The sequence below is a fragment of the Elephas maximus genome, chromosome 3 (assembly GCF_024166365.1).
Source record: "Elephas maximus indicus isolate mEleMax1 chromosome 3, mEleMax1 primary haplotype, whole genome shotgun sequence".
Classification (NCBI taxonomy): domain Eukaryota; kingdom Metazoa; phylum Chordata; class Mammalia; order Proboscidea; family Elephantidae; genus Elephas; species Elephas maximus.
Window position 1 is genome coordinate 29,718,718 of NC_064821.1, and position 16,059 is coordinate 29,734,776.

Consider the following 16,059-nt stretch of genomic DNA (forward strand, 5'->3'; position numbering starts at 1 on the left):
TACCGTGATGGGGTGAATGTGTTTTGCATATGGCAAGGACACGAATATTTGGGGGCCAAAGGGTTGAATGTTATGCACTGAATTGTCTCCTCCCCATAAAATATGCTGTAAATCCTAACCTGTGGTTATAACCCCATTTGGGAATGGGTTGTCCATGTCATGTTAATGAGGTAGGATTATATGGTGTGTTTTGAGTCAATCTCTTACAAAATATAAAAAGATCGAATTAGAACAAGTAAGAAAACAGAGATGCATGAAGAGAGATGCGGTAAGATAGATGCCAAGACACAGTAGCTTGCAAGAAAGGGGGATAGGGACGAGCCACCAGTTCTAGTTGCAAACTATAATAACCTACAGGTCTTTGGTGCCCATTATATTTTTAGTTAGCACTCCAAAGGCAGTCCCTTCTTTCTTACGAATAAAAAGAGAGAAAGCTAAGTTATAATTGGGATACCCTAACATTGCAGCAGAGTACAGAGCACATTTTATTTTTATTATGCTTTAAATGAAAGTTTACAGTTCAAGTTACTTCCTCATACAAAATTTATACATGCATTGCTATGTGATCTTAGTTGCTCTCCCAATAATGTGACAGCACACTCCTCCTTTCCATCCAGGATTTCCAGTGTCCATTCCACCAGCTCCTGTCCCTTTCTGCCTTCTCATCTTGCCTCCAGACAGGAGCTGGTCATTTAGTCTCATGTTTTTATCTACTTGAGCTAAGAAGCACAGTCTTCACAAGTATCATTTTATGTTTTGTAGTCTAGTCTAATCTTTGAAGAGCTGGCTTCAAGAATGGTTTGTTTCAGGCTAGCAGAGAGTCCGGGGGCCGTGTCTTCTGGGGTCCCTCCAGTCTCAGTCAGACCATTAAGTCTGGTCTTTTTACTAGAGTTTGAATTCTGCACCCCACTTTTCTCCTGCTCCATCAGGGACTCTGTTGTATTCCCTGTCAGGGTGGTCATTGGTAGTAGCTGGGCACCATCTAGTTCTTTTGGTCTCAGGCTGATGGAGTCCCTGGTTTATGTGGCCCTTTCTGTCTCTTGGGTCAATATTTTTGTTTTGTTTTTGGTGTTCTTCATTTTCCTCTGTTCCAGGTGGGTTGGGACCAATTGCTGCATCTTAGATGGCTGCTTGTTAGCTTTTAAGACCCCAGATGCCAGCCACAAAAGTGGGATGTAAAACATTTTCTTAATAAACTTTGTTATGCCAATTGACCTGGATGTCTCCTGAAACCATGGCCCCCAGACCCCCGCCCCGGTTACCCTGACCCCTGAAGTGTTTGGTTGTATTCAGGAAACTTCTCAGCCTTTGGTTTAGTCCAGTTGACAGAACACATGTTATATTATCAATAGGTTTATTCTCATCTGAAGCCAGAATCAGGGAATAGATGCTTTCCCCTTTAATAATTTGTATCAACATTGAAAGGAGCCCTGGTGGTGCAGTAGTTAAAGTGCTGGGCTGCTAATCAAAAGTTCAGTGGTTTGAACCCACCAGCCACTCAACGGGAGAAAGATGTGGCAGTCTGCTTCCGTAAACGTTACAGCCTTGGAAGCCCTATGGGGGAGTTCTACTCTTTCCTATAGGGTCACTGTGATTTGGAATTGATGACAGTGGGTGGGTTTTTATGAGTTGACCATTAATGAAAAGTTTGGAATCCATGTGCAACAATAGTTACACAACCCTAAAAATCTTCTCAATTGCTTCTTGGTTTTATGAGGTATTTATGAATTTTAAACAATTCTTGATCTAGACAGATTTGTTCTCGAATGGGCTCAGCAGAGTTAACCCTATGTCTGTTGAATTGATTGCCCTTAGGGAGCGGAACACTTTGGCTAATAAACCAGAAAATGCCTCCGTGATCTCTCTGGACTTTGAATCAGCATGCTTTAAGGCTTGAAATAAGTATAACCATAAAAGGTTCCTCAGATGTGTCCTTGGAGGGAACATCAGGGAAGTTTAAAATAGTTTCCCCCTTTTCATCAAAGGTAATGGAACAATTCCATTTCATTAGAAAGTCCCCTAAGAGACTAATGGGAGCATCAGGGCAGAGTAATAAAGAATGGAGATCTTTGATAGGGCTGCAATTAATTTGAACAGGTTCAGTTTTCACTGAAGTTTGAACTTGATTAGTTAAAAAAAAAAAAAAAAAAAAGTACTATTGAGTCGTTCCCGACTTTACCCCAACAATTTTCATAGTTTGTTTACTCCAAGGCCGAGGCTTAGGTAATAAGTTGTGGTTTATACCTGAAATAGTTGCTTCAGCTCTAGCAAAAATTTAAAGGGTTCCCCAATAATTAAGAAAGTTGTTTCAATCTGCTGATAAAGGGAAATAGCTGGTAATAGCCCTTCAGATTCTCCCGGAGCTCCATCATTTTCTAACAATTCAGAAGCAGATGCAGTGACTTTTACAGTTGAAGATTTTCCTGGATCTTTCCAATCAGCCTCTTTCATCCATAATTGAGCTTCTCTTGCCCCAACAACAACAAAAAAATAAACTGCAGAGGTTTGTTAGCTTCCTCTGGTGGTTTTTCAACTGAAGTCATTTCTGCTGAGTTAGAAACTAGAGTGGAAGGGTTAAGAGGTCCAATATTGCTGGCAGAAAAGAGACAATGATGGAGGTAGGTGAGGAGGAGCCATAGGAAAAAAAGAGCAGGGGAAACAATAGTGGGAGAAGCTGAAAAGAAGCCACTTGCTCAGTTAGAGAGCACTCTAAGGCTTTGTGTGCATCCTTTAACTCCTTATTGTTGTTGTTGTTAGGTGCCGTCAAGTCGGTTCTGACTCATAGCGACCCTATGTACCACAGAATGAAACACTGCCTGGTTCTGTGCCATCCTTACAGTCCTTGTTATGCTTGAGCCCACTATTGCAGCCACTGTGTCAATCCATCTCATTGACGGTCTTCCTCTTTTTCACTAACCCTCTTGAGTCCTTATTAGCTATTGTTAATTTAGAGACCACAGCTTTTAAAAAGGACAATTTAGACTCTTGTTGTCTCTTACAAGCATCTAATACCCACTAAAACATGCATCCCATTGACTTTGTTCAATTTTAGACCACTGAGATTCTAATTTACTGCACAGAAAAAAGCTTGTCCAAGGAGAAAACCCTCTATGACGTCCATTGATTCTCTAAACCGTCTTTGGTTATGGTGTGCCACAAATACAAACATGATCCAGGCCCAAAGATCTTGACAATTTGGTGTGCTGGTGTGCCCAGGGGCACATCCAAAGCTCCCTTAGAGTTTGCACTACTCATCAGGGCCGCATTTTCAAAGTTTCAAAGTTGACAACAAAAGACAAATAAAAAAATAAGCCTTAGACAGCCGCTACGTAAAGCACAGAACTCAAAATCAAAAAGGGGTTTTAACTAAATGACCCACAAGAATGTGTGGAGACAAACAGCCCGATCAGCTCAGCTGCTACCAGGCTGTTGTATGACGAAATCCATGGTGTTGCAGAGGCTTCAGCACTGCAAGGATCCCACTTCTTCTGACACTAGCACTGTTGAATAATTTCTAAAAGTTAAAACAATGCTAGAGATTTACTGTTGTTGTTAGGTGCTGTCAAGTTGGTTCCGGCTTCTAGAGACCCTATGTACAACAGAACAAAATGCTGCCCAGTCAAAATGCTTGAGCCCATTGTTGCAGCCACTGTGTCAATCCATCTCATTGAAGGTCTTTTTTGCTGACCCTCTACTTTACTAAGCATGATGTCCTTCTCCAGGGACCGATCCCTCCTAATAACATGTCCAAAGTATATGAGATGTAGTCTCACCATTCTTGTTTCTAAGGAACATTCTGGCTGTACTTCTTCCAAGACAGATTTGTTCATTCTTTTGGCAGTCCATGGTATATTCAATATTCTTTGCCAACACCCTAATTCATTGGCGTCAATTCTCCCTCAGTCTTTTTTATTCATTGTCCAGCTTTAGCATGTATATGAGGTGACTGAAAACACCATGGCTTGGGTCAGGTGCACCTTAGTCCTTAAAGTGACATCTTTGCTTTTTAACACTTTAAAGATGTCTTTTCCAGCAGATTTGCCCAATGCAACGCGTCTTTTGATTTCTTGACTGCTGCTTCCATGGGTGTGGACTGCAGATCCAAGTAAAATGAAATCCTTGACAACTTCAATCTTTTCTCTGTTTATCATGATGTTGCTTATTGGTCCAGTTGTATTTTTGTTTTATGTTGATGTACAATCTATACTGAAGTCTGTAGTTCTTTGATCTTCATCAGTAAGTGCTTCAAGTCCTCTTCATTTTGAGCAAGCAAGGTGTGTCATGTGCACATTGCAGGCTGTGAATGAATCTTCCTCCAATCCTGATGCCCCATTCTTCTTCATATAGTCCAGGTTTTGGATTATCTGCTTAGCATACAGATTAAGTATGGTGAAAGGATACAACTCTGATACACACCTTTCCTGACTTTAAACCACACAGAATCCCCTTGTTCTGTTCGAACGTCTGCCTCATGAGCACAATTAAGTGTTCTGGAATTCCTATTCCTTGCAATGTTATCCATAATTTGTTATGATCCACACAGTCCAGCGCCTTAGCATAATCAATAAAACACAGGTAAACACCTTTCTGGTAGTCTCTGCTTTCAGCCAGTATCCACCTGACATCAGCAATAATACCCCTCGTTCCACGACTTCTTCTGAATCTGGCTTGAATTTCTGGCAGCTCCCTGTTGGTGTACTGCTGCAATCTCTTTTGAATAATCTATTAGAGATCATAAATTTCATGAACTGGACAACACACAGTATGAGACTGGGTGTTGCACCTGAGATGAGGCAGTATAGGGTTTTTATAGTTCAAAGAACAAAGGAAGTCAGGGAAGTCCAAGTAGTTTCGATGAAACTTTTGGATATACATCAAAGTGTCTCTTGAAATCCTTTCTTCCTGAGAATTTTTTGGCTAAGAAGGCAAAACAACACAGGTCTGAGGGGTCAATGTCTGTTGACCAGGTTTCAAATAGCTAGATGCCAGCTTGTCTGGAATGCAGGGCTTTAGTTACAAATAAATAGACAACCTAGTTTTTATCTCTAAAGTTTAGGCTATTTAAAATCTTCAACATTTGCCTTGTGAGACCAGGTTTCATCATGTTTTTTGGTCTTGGCAGAAATGTTATCCTCAATTTCCACATTTTGTTTTAGTCTCCACATAGATTTCCGGCCTCTACAATACTGATTCAGATTAAAAAATCAAGTAAAAAGTGTTAAGTGATCATGACATACATTTCCTTATTTGATCTTCACAGCATTCCAGCACAGTACATATGACAAAACTAAAATTTAGCAACATTTGCTAAGTCAGAAAGACAAAGTCCAAAGTTGTCATTTGATCTCTGGATGCAAAGTCTAGTATTCTTTCTAATACACCATACAGAAATCTTTACTAAATATTATGCTGGACCTGACTTTGGACAAAACTCAGCAATTTCCAGGAGCTCAGAGAGAGAAAATGAAATATGTCCCCTTTGTATGCTAATCATATCCAAACATTTACCCCACCTTGTTGTTATTGTTGTGTGCCATGGAGTCAATTCCGATTCACAGCAACCCTACAGGACAGAATAGAACTGGCCCATAGGGTTTTCTAGGCTGTAATCTTTACAAGAGATTGCCTGATCTTTTTTTCCCCGTAGAGCTGCTAGTGAGTCAAAACCGACCTTTTGGTTAGCTGCTGAGCACTTAACCATTGTGCCACTAGGACTCCTTTCAAAGTCATACTACTTCTGCCCTCTAAAGTCATCTCACATTTATTTCATCTTCATTTTCACTTCCACTGCTTTTGTTAACATCCTAATTCCTTCTGTTATCACAATAATTTCCTTCGCTGGCTCCCTGCCTTCAGTTCTGCATCCCTCTCTTCTGTGCAGCATTATTACTGATGTTTCTACATGTAAACGTATTAATGTTTCTCCCTAAATAGAAAAACCTCACATTACTTCTGCTGTTCTACCAGATAAAGTACAAAAGGCCTTGGTCTTGCCTACATCTACTCTAATTTTTAACTTTCCCAAATCTAAATGCAGTTCTCAAATTGCTCTCATGCATTCCCTACAGTATGCATTAATGTATGTTTTTTTCTTCTGTTTGAGGCATTGTTCCTTTCTTTACCCCAGATGACACTCACCTGTCCATAAGGTCAATCCGTATGTCCATAGTCTGGGTCTTCTCACCGAGGAGCCCTCTGTGTTGGAATAATTGTTTACCTGCTTCCTCAGCATCCTGTATATTCCTCTATAATTGAACTGGTTATCTTTTATTGGAATGTCTGATTCCTTCCCACTTTACATAAGACTATGTTCAGTGGATGTTTATAAAAAAATAGGATTTAGCATCAGAAAAAGTATGAACATTGCCTTTATACCAAGGGCCAGAAAGAGTGTGAGGCAGTGCAACTGATAGTGTCTTTCCCTCTCCCCCTCCCTCTCTATATATTCCCTAGGTGGCACAAATGGTTTGGTGCTAGGCTACTAACAGAAGGGCTAGGGGTTCAAATCGACCAAAAGGCACCTGAGAAAAAAGGCCTGGCAAACTAATTCCAAAAGATCAGTCACTGAAAACCTATGAAGCGCAGTTTTATTCTGAAATACATGGGGTCCCCATGTTTTGGAATCAACTCGACAACACCTGGTTGGGTTTGTTATACACACATTCAATTTTATGTATATTATGTACCAAACCAAAAACCAAACCCAGTGCCATCGAGTCGATTCTGACTCACAGCGACCCTATAGGACAGAGTAGAACTGCCTGATAGAGTTTCCAAGGAACACCTGGCGGATTCAAACTGCCGACCCTTTGGTTAGCAGCTGTAGCACTTAACCACTACACCACCAGGGTTTCCATGTTATGTATATGTGCATGTTTTATGTATACAGGCACACACACGTGTATCTTTACAACTTCACCTTAATAAGGTAAATTTCCAGATGCCATTGACTCTAAATAACTCTGTGTTTCAAAATTTTTTTTTTCCTTCAAACTTTCTGGTTAGAATTCTGAGCACTTTTCTACTGGGTAAGAGTTGTGTTTTTCATTCACTGTTGCACTTTCATGTTTTTCTTTTTTAAAAAAACATGTTTATTAAAGTATAACATATAATCTGCGAAGGGCTCAAATCATAAGTGAACAGACTGATAAGTTACCAAAAAGTGAACACTTGTGTAATACCACCTAGGCCAAGAAATAGAACATAACCAGGCTCTCTGAAAACACCTTCCTGGTCCCTTCCAGTCACCACTCCCTCCCACGTCTCTAACCTCATAGATTAGTTCTGCCTGATTCCTTTTACCCAATATTATGTTTGTGAGATTCATTCATGTTATTGCAGGTAGTTATATTTCAGTTGCTGGATTGAATTAAATTATATTCACACATCACGGTTTACCCATTTTACTGGTGATGGATGTCTGGATCGTTTATGAGTTTCGGCTATTACAAATGCGGCTGCTATGAGCATCCATCTTTGTATGTCTGGTGCAAATCTGATGCTGTATTGCTGAGTTATACAGTATACAAATGTCCATCTTAGTAGATAATACCAGGCAATTTTCCAAAGTGGCTGTACCAGTTTATACTCCAACCAGCAACTCATGAAAAATCCACTTTCTCCAGTCTCACCAATACTTGATATAGTGAGTTTGGTTAATTTTAGCTATTTTTGGTATGTATTTTGAGCTGTGATTTTTATTTTCATTTTCTTTGTGACTAATGAATCAGAGCACTATCTCATATCTGAGTTGCCTGAGATCTTATTATGTAAAGGTCTTGTTCACAAGTCATGTCTTTTTTTAAACGAGTTTTTCCACCTGTCCTATTGATTTGTAGAAACTATCTATATGATTCCTTTTTAGTTAAATCTATTTTAAGTATGTTCTTTCATTCTGCCACTTGTCCTTTTACTGTCTTGTGTTGAGGAACAGAAAAGGTAATTTTAATGTATTTCTGGGTTTGGTTTTTTTTTTTTTTGGCATTGCACTGCCCATTAATGAAATTGCTGTCAATAAATTGTATACTTGTAAAAAGTTGAATTGGCAAATATTGTGTGATAAATATATTTACAAAGACCCCCCCCCCCCCCAAAAAAAGGCAGAGCTGCTGTGGCTGCTTATGTATAACCAAACACCTCATGGGATTTGATGCCTTGGTTTAGAAGTTTAGATTCATGGTTTCATGAGACTTCCCAGTTAACTGGCCTAATATCACATTTAGTGCTTCTGTTCTACCTTTTAGTTCATTGTGTAATGCCTGTGGTCTTCAAAGCTTGCAAGCAACCATTTAAGATACAATTGGTCTCTATTCAACTGGAGCAACAGAAGAATAGGAACAGTCAGGAATAGGAGGAGGAAATGGAACGTGAGGCTAATTGCCTCCATGATCATCTGCCCCCTTTGTCATGAGACCAGAAGTGGATGCTACCTGGCTATCATTACTGAACATTTTGATCAAAGATTCTGTTATGGATTGAATTGCATTCCCCCAAAATATGTTGTAAATCCTAACCCCTATACTTGTGCATATAATTCAATTTGGGAATGGGTTTTCTTTGTTATGTTAATGAGGCAACATTAGTGTAGGGTGTTTCTTGAGCCAATCTCTTTTGATATATAAAAGAAACAGATTAAGAAAGTAGAAATGGGAGTAGATACCATGCCACATGAGATCACTAAGAAGACAAGGAAGAGATGACAAAAAGAGGCAAGGACATTCCCCCAGAGCCAACAGAAAAAGAAAGCCTACCATTAGAGCTGGAGAACTGAATTTGGACTTTTAGCCTACTAAACTGTGAGAAAATAGTTTGTTAAAGCCACCTACTGGTGGTATTCCTGTTATGGAAGCACTAGATAACTAAAACAGATTCTATGGACGAATCTTTGATCAAAAGGGAAGCAACACAGAACAGAATTTTAAATTCTCACGAAATCCAGATTTTTTGGAGCCACGGAGGCTGGATAAACCCATGAAACTATTGCCCTGAGAAAATCTTTAAATCTTAAACCAAAAATATCCCCTGACATCTTCTCAAAATCAAACAATAGTTTAGCTTAACTAGTAAAAAATGTCTTGAACACTGAACTCTTTTAGAATCTATACGGGATCAATTGCCTCATATGCATGTGAAAGGTAGATGAACAAGGAAGATGGAAGAACTGACGTATTTGAATTGTGGTGTTGGAGAAGAATATTGAATATACCATGGACTTGTGAGAATGAACAGCCAGAATGCTCCTTAGAAACGAGGATGGTGAAGACTTTGTCTTGCTTATTCCGGACATGTTATCAGGAAGGACCAATCCCTGGAAAAAGACTTCATGTGTGGTAGGGGGTCAGTGAAAGAAAGGCTTTCAATATGAGGATGGCACAGGACCAGGCAACGTGTCGGTTTAAAGCCGGAGAGACCAGGACTGCTCAGGACAGCGGGAGCAGTGCCCTCAGACCATGGGACGGAAGTACTGGACCAGGAAGGATGCTGACAGACACGACATCCTCCACACACAGGAGCAGCAGTGTGACCAAATATGGCAGCCGGCCAAGGACAAGCACTTCTGTGTCAGGTTTCTGGGACACTAGGTGCCAAAGAGGAGGGGTTCTGTGTGCCGAACCAGAGGGCTCCACCTAGTGACCCTGGACTTCAGTGGCTTCCTGTGGGATATGGGATCTGAACACTGCTGTCTTTCTTTCCTCCAGGGCTTTGAATCAGCTCATTCTGGCCCAGCTCTAAAACAGGGGGCAGCAAGCCAATGTTAATGGTGGTGAAAAAATTTGGGTGTAGACAGAATGGTGACACAACAAAAAGAAAGTAACCAGTGTCACTGAACTATACATGTAGAAATTGTTAAATGGGAGAATGTTTTGCTGTGTATATTTTCACCAAAATAAAATTACTATAAAAGAGAATGCAGGGGGAAAAAAAAGATCAGCAGTTTCTAACAAAGGTCAACATACACCTACCATTTGACACAGCATCCCACTCATAAGGATATACACAAGAAAAATGAAACCTTATGTTCACACACACAAATATCTACGCTGGAATGTTTACAGCTGCTTTAGTCACAAAAATAGGACAAAGCTCAAATGTCCTTCCACTGGCAGCATACAATGCAATACCACAAAAAAGCAATAAACAGAAACAAACTTGGTACATTTATCAACATAGAGCAATCTAAAATTCACTATGCTAAATAACAGGAGCCAGAACCTAAAAGCTACATAGTGAATGACATGTATAGGAACAGCTACCAGGCATTCAGGGTGAGGGGAAGGCCTGACTTAAAATGGGCAGCATTAGGAAAGTTTTTGGCAGGAAGAAAACTCTTTTGTACAGTCATTGCGGTACTCGTTATATGATGTAATTGTATTTGTCAAAACTCTTACTACTGTACATTGCAAATTAAATTACTATTTTTAAATTTAAGAAAATGGTTATACAAAGAATGAACAATGACTGAAGAAAACCCTGCAGGTTAGGGAGAATCAAAGAAACTACAGAAATCAGCCTCACCTTTGTGAGAGAGTCCCTGTTAATGTTCTAGGCTTCTCTACAGGCTGGTTTGTCTGCATATGCAAGCGTTTTATAAAACTGTCATCATCATCTATCCACTATCTTATACTGTGGCTTTCAAACAACAGCATGATTGCCTCTCCTACTGGGGACTAAACTTTTTCTCACTAAATTAATTTACTGACAGTGTAATACTGTGACATGCAGCCAAGCATTTACTGAAAACTCCGTTCCTGTTGTACAGTGACAATGGTTCCAGACTTTCGGTATTTCCACTATCACTAGGATCAATGGAAGGACCCCTGGTGACACAGTGGATAGGCACTCAGTTGCTAACCAAAAGGTCAGCAGTTCAGAACTCACCAGCTGCTCCATAAGATGTCGCAGTCTGCTTCCATAAAGATTACAGCCTTGGCAACTCTATGGGGGTAGTTCTACCCTGTCCTATAGGGTTGCTATGAGTCAGAATCAACTAGATGTCAACGGGCAGGTTCAACGGACACCACTATGGTGCCCAGCCCCCATATGTCTGTCAGTTTGTCGTACTGTGGGGGCTTTCGTATATTCAAATACAAGCAGGGTCACCCATGGCGAACAGGTTTCAGCTGAGCTTCCAGACTAAGACAGGCTAGGAAAAGGGACCCGGTGGTCTACCTCTGAAGAGAATTAGCCTGAAAAAACCTTATGAATAGCACCAGAACACTGGACTGCCAGAAGAACAAACAAATCCGTCTTGAAAGAAGTACAACCAAACTGCTCTTTAAAAGCCAGGATGGCGGGACTAGGTCTCACATACTTTGGACATGTTATTAGGAGGGATCAGTCCCTAGAGGACACCATGCTTAGTAGAGAGTGGGCAAAAAAAGGAAGACCGTCAATGAGATGGATTGACATACTGGCTGAAACAATGGGCTCAGGCATAATGATTGTGAGGAGGGCACAGGACTGGGCAGTGTTTCATTCTGTTGTACATAAGGTTGCTATCGGTTGGAACTGACTTGATGGCACCTAACAACGACAACAACATGGTGCCCAGGGATTTTTCACAGGATGATTCTGAAAGGGGAATTGCTGGGCCAACGGAAGGCTTAATATGAATGCTTCTGTTACCTATGGTCACCATATCTCAGGCCCCTTACATGAAGCACCATGGAGGAAGCTCCCAGTTCAGCATGGGGCAGTGGCTCTGGATAAACCACCAGGTCCCACGGCAGGTATGCACCTCAGGTGGAGAAGCAGTTGCCTGTCCAGTCCACCCCAGCAACTGCAGCCTCAGTTCCTGGACTGGCACAGTCTCCAGGAACCATGGGATTACCAAATGCTGGACCCTAAAAAAAACAGGCTCTGGGCCTGTGCTGGGAGAAGCTTCATTGCTGTTAGGTCATGTTGTGGGTCCATATGAACCCCTAAGAGGAACTCTCCTTCCACATAAACCCTGCTTCACACAGTATCACTTGCAAGGTGCATTTTTGTGAGATGGTGTGCAGTTTAATCATCAGTAAACCAAGGATAATAATTGTGAAAGATGAGAGAAGCAACAGAAAAAATGTTCAGTACAGCACTACACATACAATATAAATGAGATATGGTAAGCAAACACTGCTTTCTAATACAAACAAGGCTAAAGGGAATACCCAAGCAACAAGAGTGATGGGATATTGAGTTGACTTTTTCCTTTTCCTTATAATTTCCTGTAAAAATCAAATTTTCTATACTGAAAACAAACTGCATTATAATGTGAAAAAGGATAAAAACTCAAGACATAGTCGGTAAAAAGAAAACACACTTCATGATACTACATATGGGTTGATGGGATTTTGTAATAAAGACAATCTGTACATAAAAGAACCAAAATGACATTTTGATACTCATCTAAAGTCATCTGCTACGACTGAAAGGTAACTTGACTTACAGTCACACAGTCTCAGCATGTGAGGCCTCACAGGGCTTCTAAGTGAGAAGGGACACTGAAGGAGTTCCTCATATTTTACATTCATAGATCAATCCACAGTATATTATTTCACATATTTTCTAAGAATCCCAAAAGATTTGTAGATGTTTCCATGTTCCTTACATACCCATGATTTTTCAGAAGTACGACTTCTCACATATTTAACAGGTGATTGGTGAGGGCTTTCCCATATACATAAAACTTCAAATCTTGGAAAGTACAGGAGGAAAAGCAAAAACTTTCCCATTTCTTACACTACATGGTGTCCCTCCCATGTGTTTTCTTTCAGATTTTTAAAAGATGAGCTATTACCAAAAGCATTTCAACATTACTTACACATACTTTTTCCTGTCCCGTGAACATTCTCACGTCTTCAAAAGGTTAAGACAGAACTGAAGAGTTTCCCTCATTCCTTACATAAATAAGGCCTCTCTCCCCTGTGAGTTCTTAGATGTCTACCGAGGAATGCTGAATAAAGGCTTTCTCACATCCCTTACATTCATAAGGCTTCTGTAAAAATGGTATGGCATCAGAAGCCATCTTCTAACTTCAGGAGGAGCAGAGAGAATCACCTCCATCATCGGCCCAAAGACCAAAGCCGATTCCTACGAAGTGGACGTCAAACGTACCTCCACTCTACAACCTTTTTACCAATCTAACACAAACCATGCCCCTGATGGCACTCTCTACATCTGTGCTGGGTTTGATAATTTGTTGCAACAGCCACAGAGAAGTCACAGACCAGACTCAATCAATGGAGTTTATTAGGGAAGTAGAAGGTTACATTTCAGGATCAACATGGAGGTAACAGGAACAACTCAGGATACAGTTCTATTAGGACAGCTTCTTCTTGGTCTCTGCCACCAAATCCTGGTCAGGCTCTTGTTGCTACCAGGCCCTGCTCGGACCTGGCCTCTGCCCTGCTTGGGCAAGGGTTACAGCTATTTAGCTGTGTCAGTAAATGCCAAGAGGCACCCCATTGGCAAGGAAGCCTCCTGCCCAAAGGCGCTCAGTTCTCTAGTTCCGTGGGTCAGCAAGCCTAACTCTGTCAATGAGTACCCAGAGGCAACCTACTCAGCCAGAGAGCTGCCTGGCTGAAGGTGCTCAGCTCTCACTCTGTAGGTTGGCAAGCCCATTGTGACTGCCTCATTCCGTGTGCTGGGAAGCCCACCATGCTGTCTTGTACCAGTGTCTTGGTTCTACTGCTGCCTTTTTTTTTTTTTTTTTGCTGTGCTTGCCGCCGCTTCTGTCTCATGCCACTTCTCTTACAGTGTTAAGCTCTCTCTGCCTCCTAGTTCTAGGAGGTTCTCAGTGCAGGGACCCCAGTTCCAAAGGATGTACTTGGCTCCTGCCCTGTCTTCTTGATGGCAATGAGGTCCTCCCACTCTTCTTGGGGACTGGCTCTCTTTTAAACCTACTGGGATGGTAAAACTGACCAATCACCTATGAGGCTTCCATACACTTTATTTGCATAGTCATTTTGTGAGACTTCCAAGACCATGGCTAGAAGGACCAGATGACAGCAATTCACTGTACCGCAGGTTCTCTCCGTGAGATCTTATATCATCAGTGAGATGTTAGAACTGACTAAAGGCTTTCTCATATTACTATCATAAGGCCTATCTCCATCATAAGTTCTAACGTGTTTATTTAAAGGAAGAGAAACAACTGAAGGCAATCCCACAATCTTTATATTCATAAGGCCTGTATCCACTGTGAGATCTTATATGGCCAGTGAGGTATGAAAACTAACTCAAGGATTTTCAACATTCCTTACATTCATAAGGCTTCTCTCTAGTGTGAACTCTTACATGTCTAGTGAGTTGTGAAAACTGACTAAAGGCTTTCCCACATTCCTTACATTCATAACGCCTCCCTTCACTGTGTGTTCTTATATGGGTAGTGAGGTGAGAGGAACAACTAAAGGCTTTACCACATTCCTTACATTCATAAGGCCTCTCTCCACTGTGTGATCTTATATGTATAGTGAGAGATGAGGAAAAACTAAAGGCTTTCCCACATTCCTTACACTCATAAGGCTTCTCTCCACTGTGAGTTCGCATATGTGTAGTGAGGGCTGAGGAACAACTAAAGGCTTTCCCACATTTCTTACATTCATAAGGCCTCTCTCCACTGTGAGATCTTATATGTGTAGTGAGGGCTGAGGAATGACTAAAGGCTTTCCCACATTCCTTACATTCATAAGGCTTCTCTCCACTGTGAGTTCGTATATGTGTAGTGAGGGATGAGGAACGACTAAAGGCTTTCCCACATTCCTTACATTTATAAGGCTTCTCTCCACTGTGAGTTCTTGTATGTCTAGTGAGGTGTGAGGATAAACTAAAGGCTTTTCCACATTCCTTACATTCATAAGCCCTCTCTCCACTGTGAGTTCTTGTATGTCTAGTGAGGTTTGACGAACAACTAAAGGTTTTCCCACATTCCTTACATTCATAAGGCCTCTCTCCACTGTGAGTTCGTAAATGTGTAGCAAGGACTGAAGAACGATTAAAGGCTTTCCCACATTTCTTACATTCAAAAAGCCTCTCTCCACTGTGAGTTTTTATATGTCTAGTAAGGCTTGACAGATAACTAAAGGCTTTTCCACACTCCTTACATTCATGAGGCCTCTGTCCACTGTGAGTTCTTACATGTTTAGTGAGGGGTAAGGAATAACTATTAAGTTTCCCAAAATCCTTACATTTACAAAGTCTCTCTCTGACATGAGGTTTTAGGTAAGAAGGATATCTGCAGTATTCTACACATTCCTTACAATGATAAAGTTTGTATTCAGTGTGAGATCTGATGTGATGCTCAGATGATGAATGATCCGTGAAGGCTTTTCCACACTCAAGGCATTCAGAAGGATTTACTCCAGCAGGAGTTCTTTCGAGCCTAATAAGATTTCCAATCCAGCTCAAAGTTTTTCCATATTGATTACCTTCTTCACCATTATTTACTTTACCATCTTTACTTTCACAGAGGCTCTCTACCGTATATGTTCTGTAAAAATAGGAAGCATGTTATTGGAATAACACTTGCTACCATTTCACAATTAATATACACAGTAAATGTATGTTTTGTGCCCTGAGTTGTTGCATATAGGTTGAATCATTTCACAGAGGATGTGTCCATTATAGTCAGTTTTTCTAAACAATGGAGTCTTTTGATAACTAGGCATAAGTGAAATATGGTTCAAATACTCCATATATGATTCATATTAATGGAAATACTGTGTTGTGAAAACTATGTGAACACACCATTTTAGAGCTAGTTTTACATACATGCATGCAACATTATGACACCTGAGGACCCTCCTAAGGCAGTGTTTACTGTCATGTGACTAATACTCACCTCACGTGCCTTCTTCTGTTGTTGTGCTGATGTTCAATGCCACGGAATTTACATATTTCTCCTAACATGGAGGGCCAGAAGTAATTCTTCATGGACATTTGTCCATTATTATCCTGTTTAAAAACTGACCCAATAATTTTAAGTGCAGTTTCACAAGATACAACAGTAAGGAAGTTTTATGAGGAACTATGCACATGTGAAGAATGACTGACTTTGGGGCATTTGGCTGTTACAGGCTT

The 16,059-nt window shown here is 40.7% G+C and overlaps 1 protein-coding gene across 1 annotated transcript in view; it reads right to left on the reverse strand.

Moving 5' to 3' along the window:
- Positions 1 to 1,291: 1,291 nt before the first annotated feature.
- The window catches only part of LOC126072202 (zinc finger protein OZF-like), a 52,645-nt gene continuing 37,877 nt past the window's right edge, over positions 1,292 to 16,059 (reverse strand). The window contains 2 exon segments of the mRNA XM_049877022.1: positions 1,292 to 15,469; positions 15,821 to 15,944. Coding sequence (XP_049732979.1) covers positions 14,113 to 15,469; positions 15,821 to 15,944 — 1,481 coding nt within the window. The 3' untranslated portion in view covers positions 1,292 to 14,112.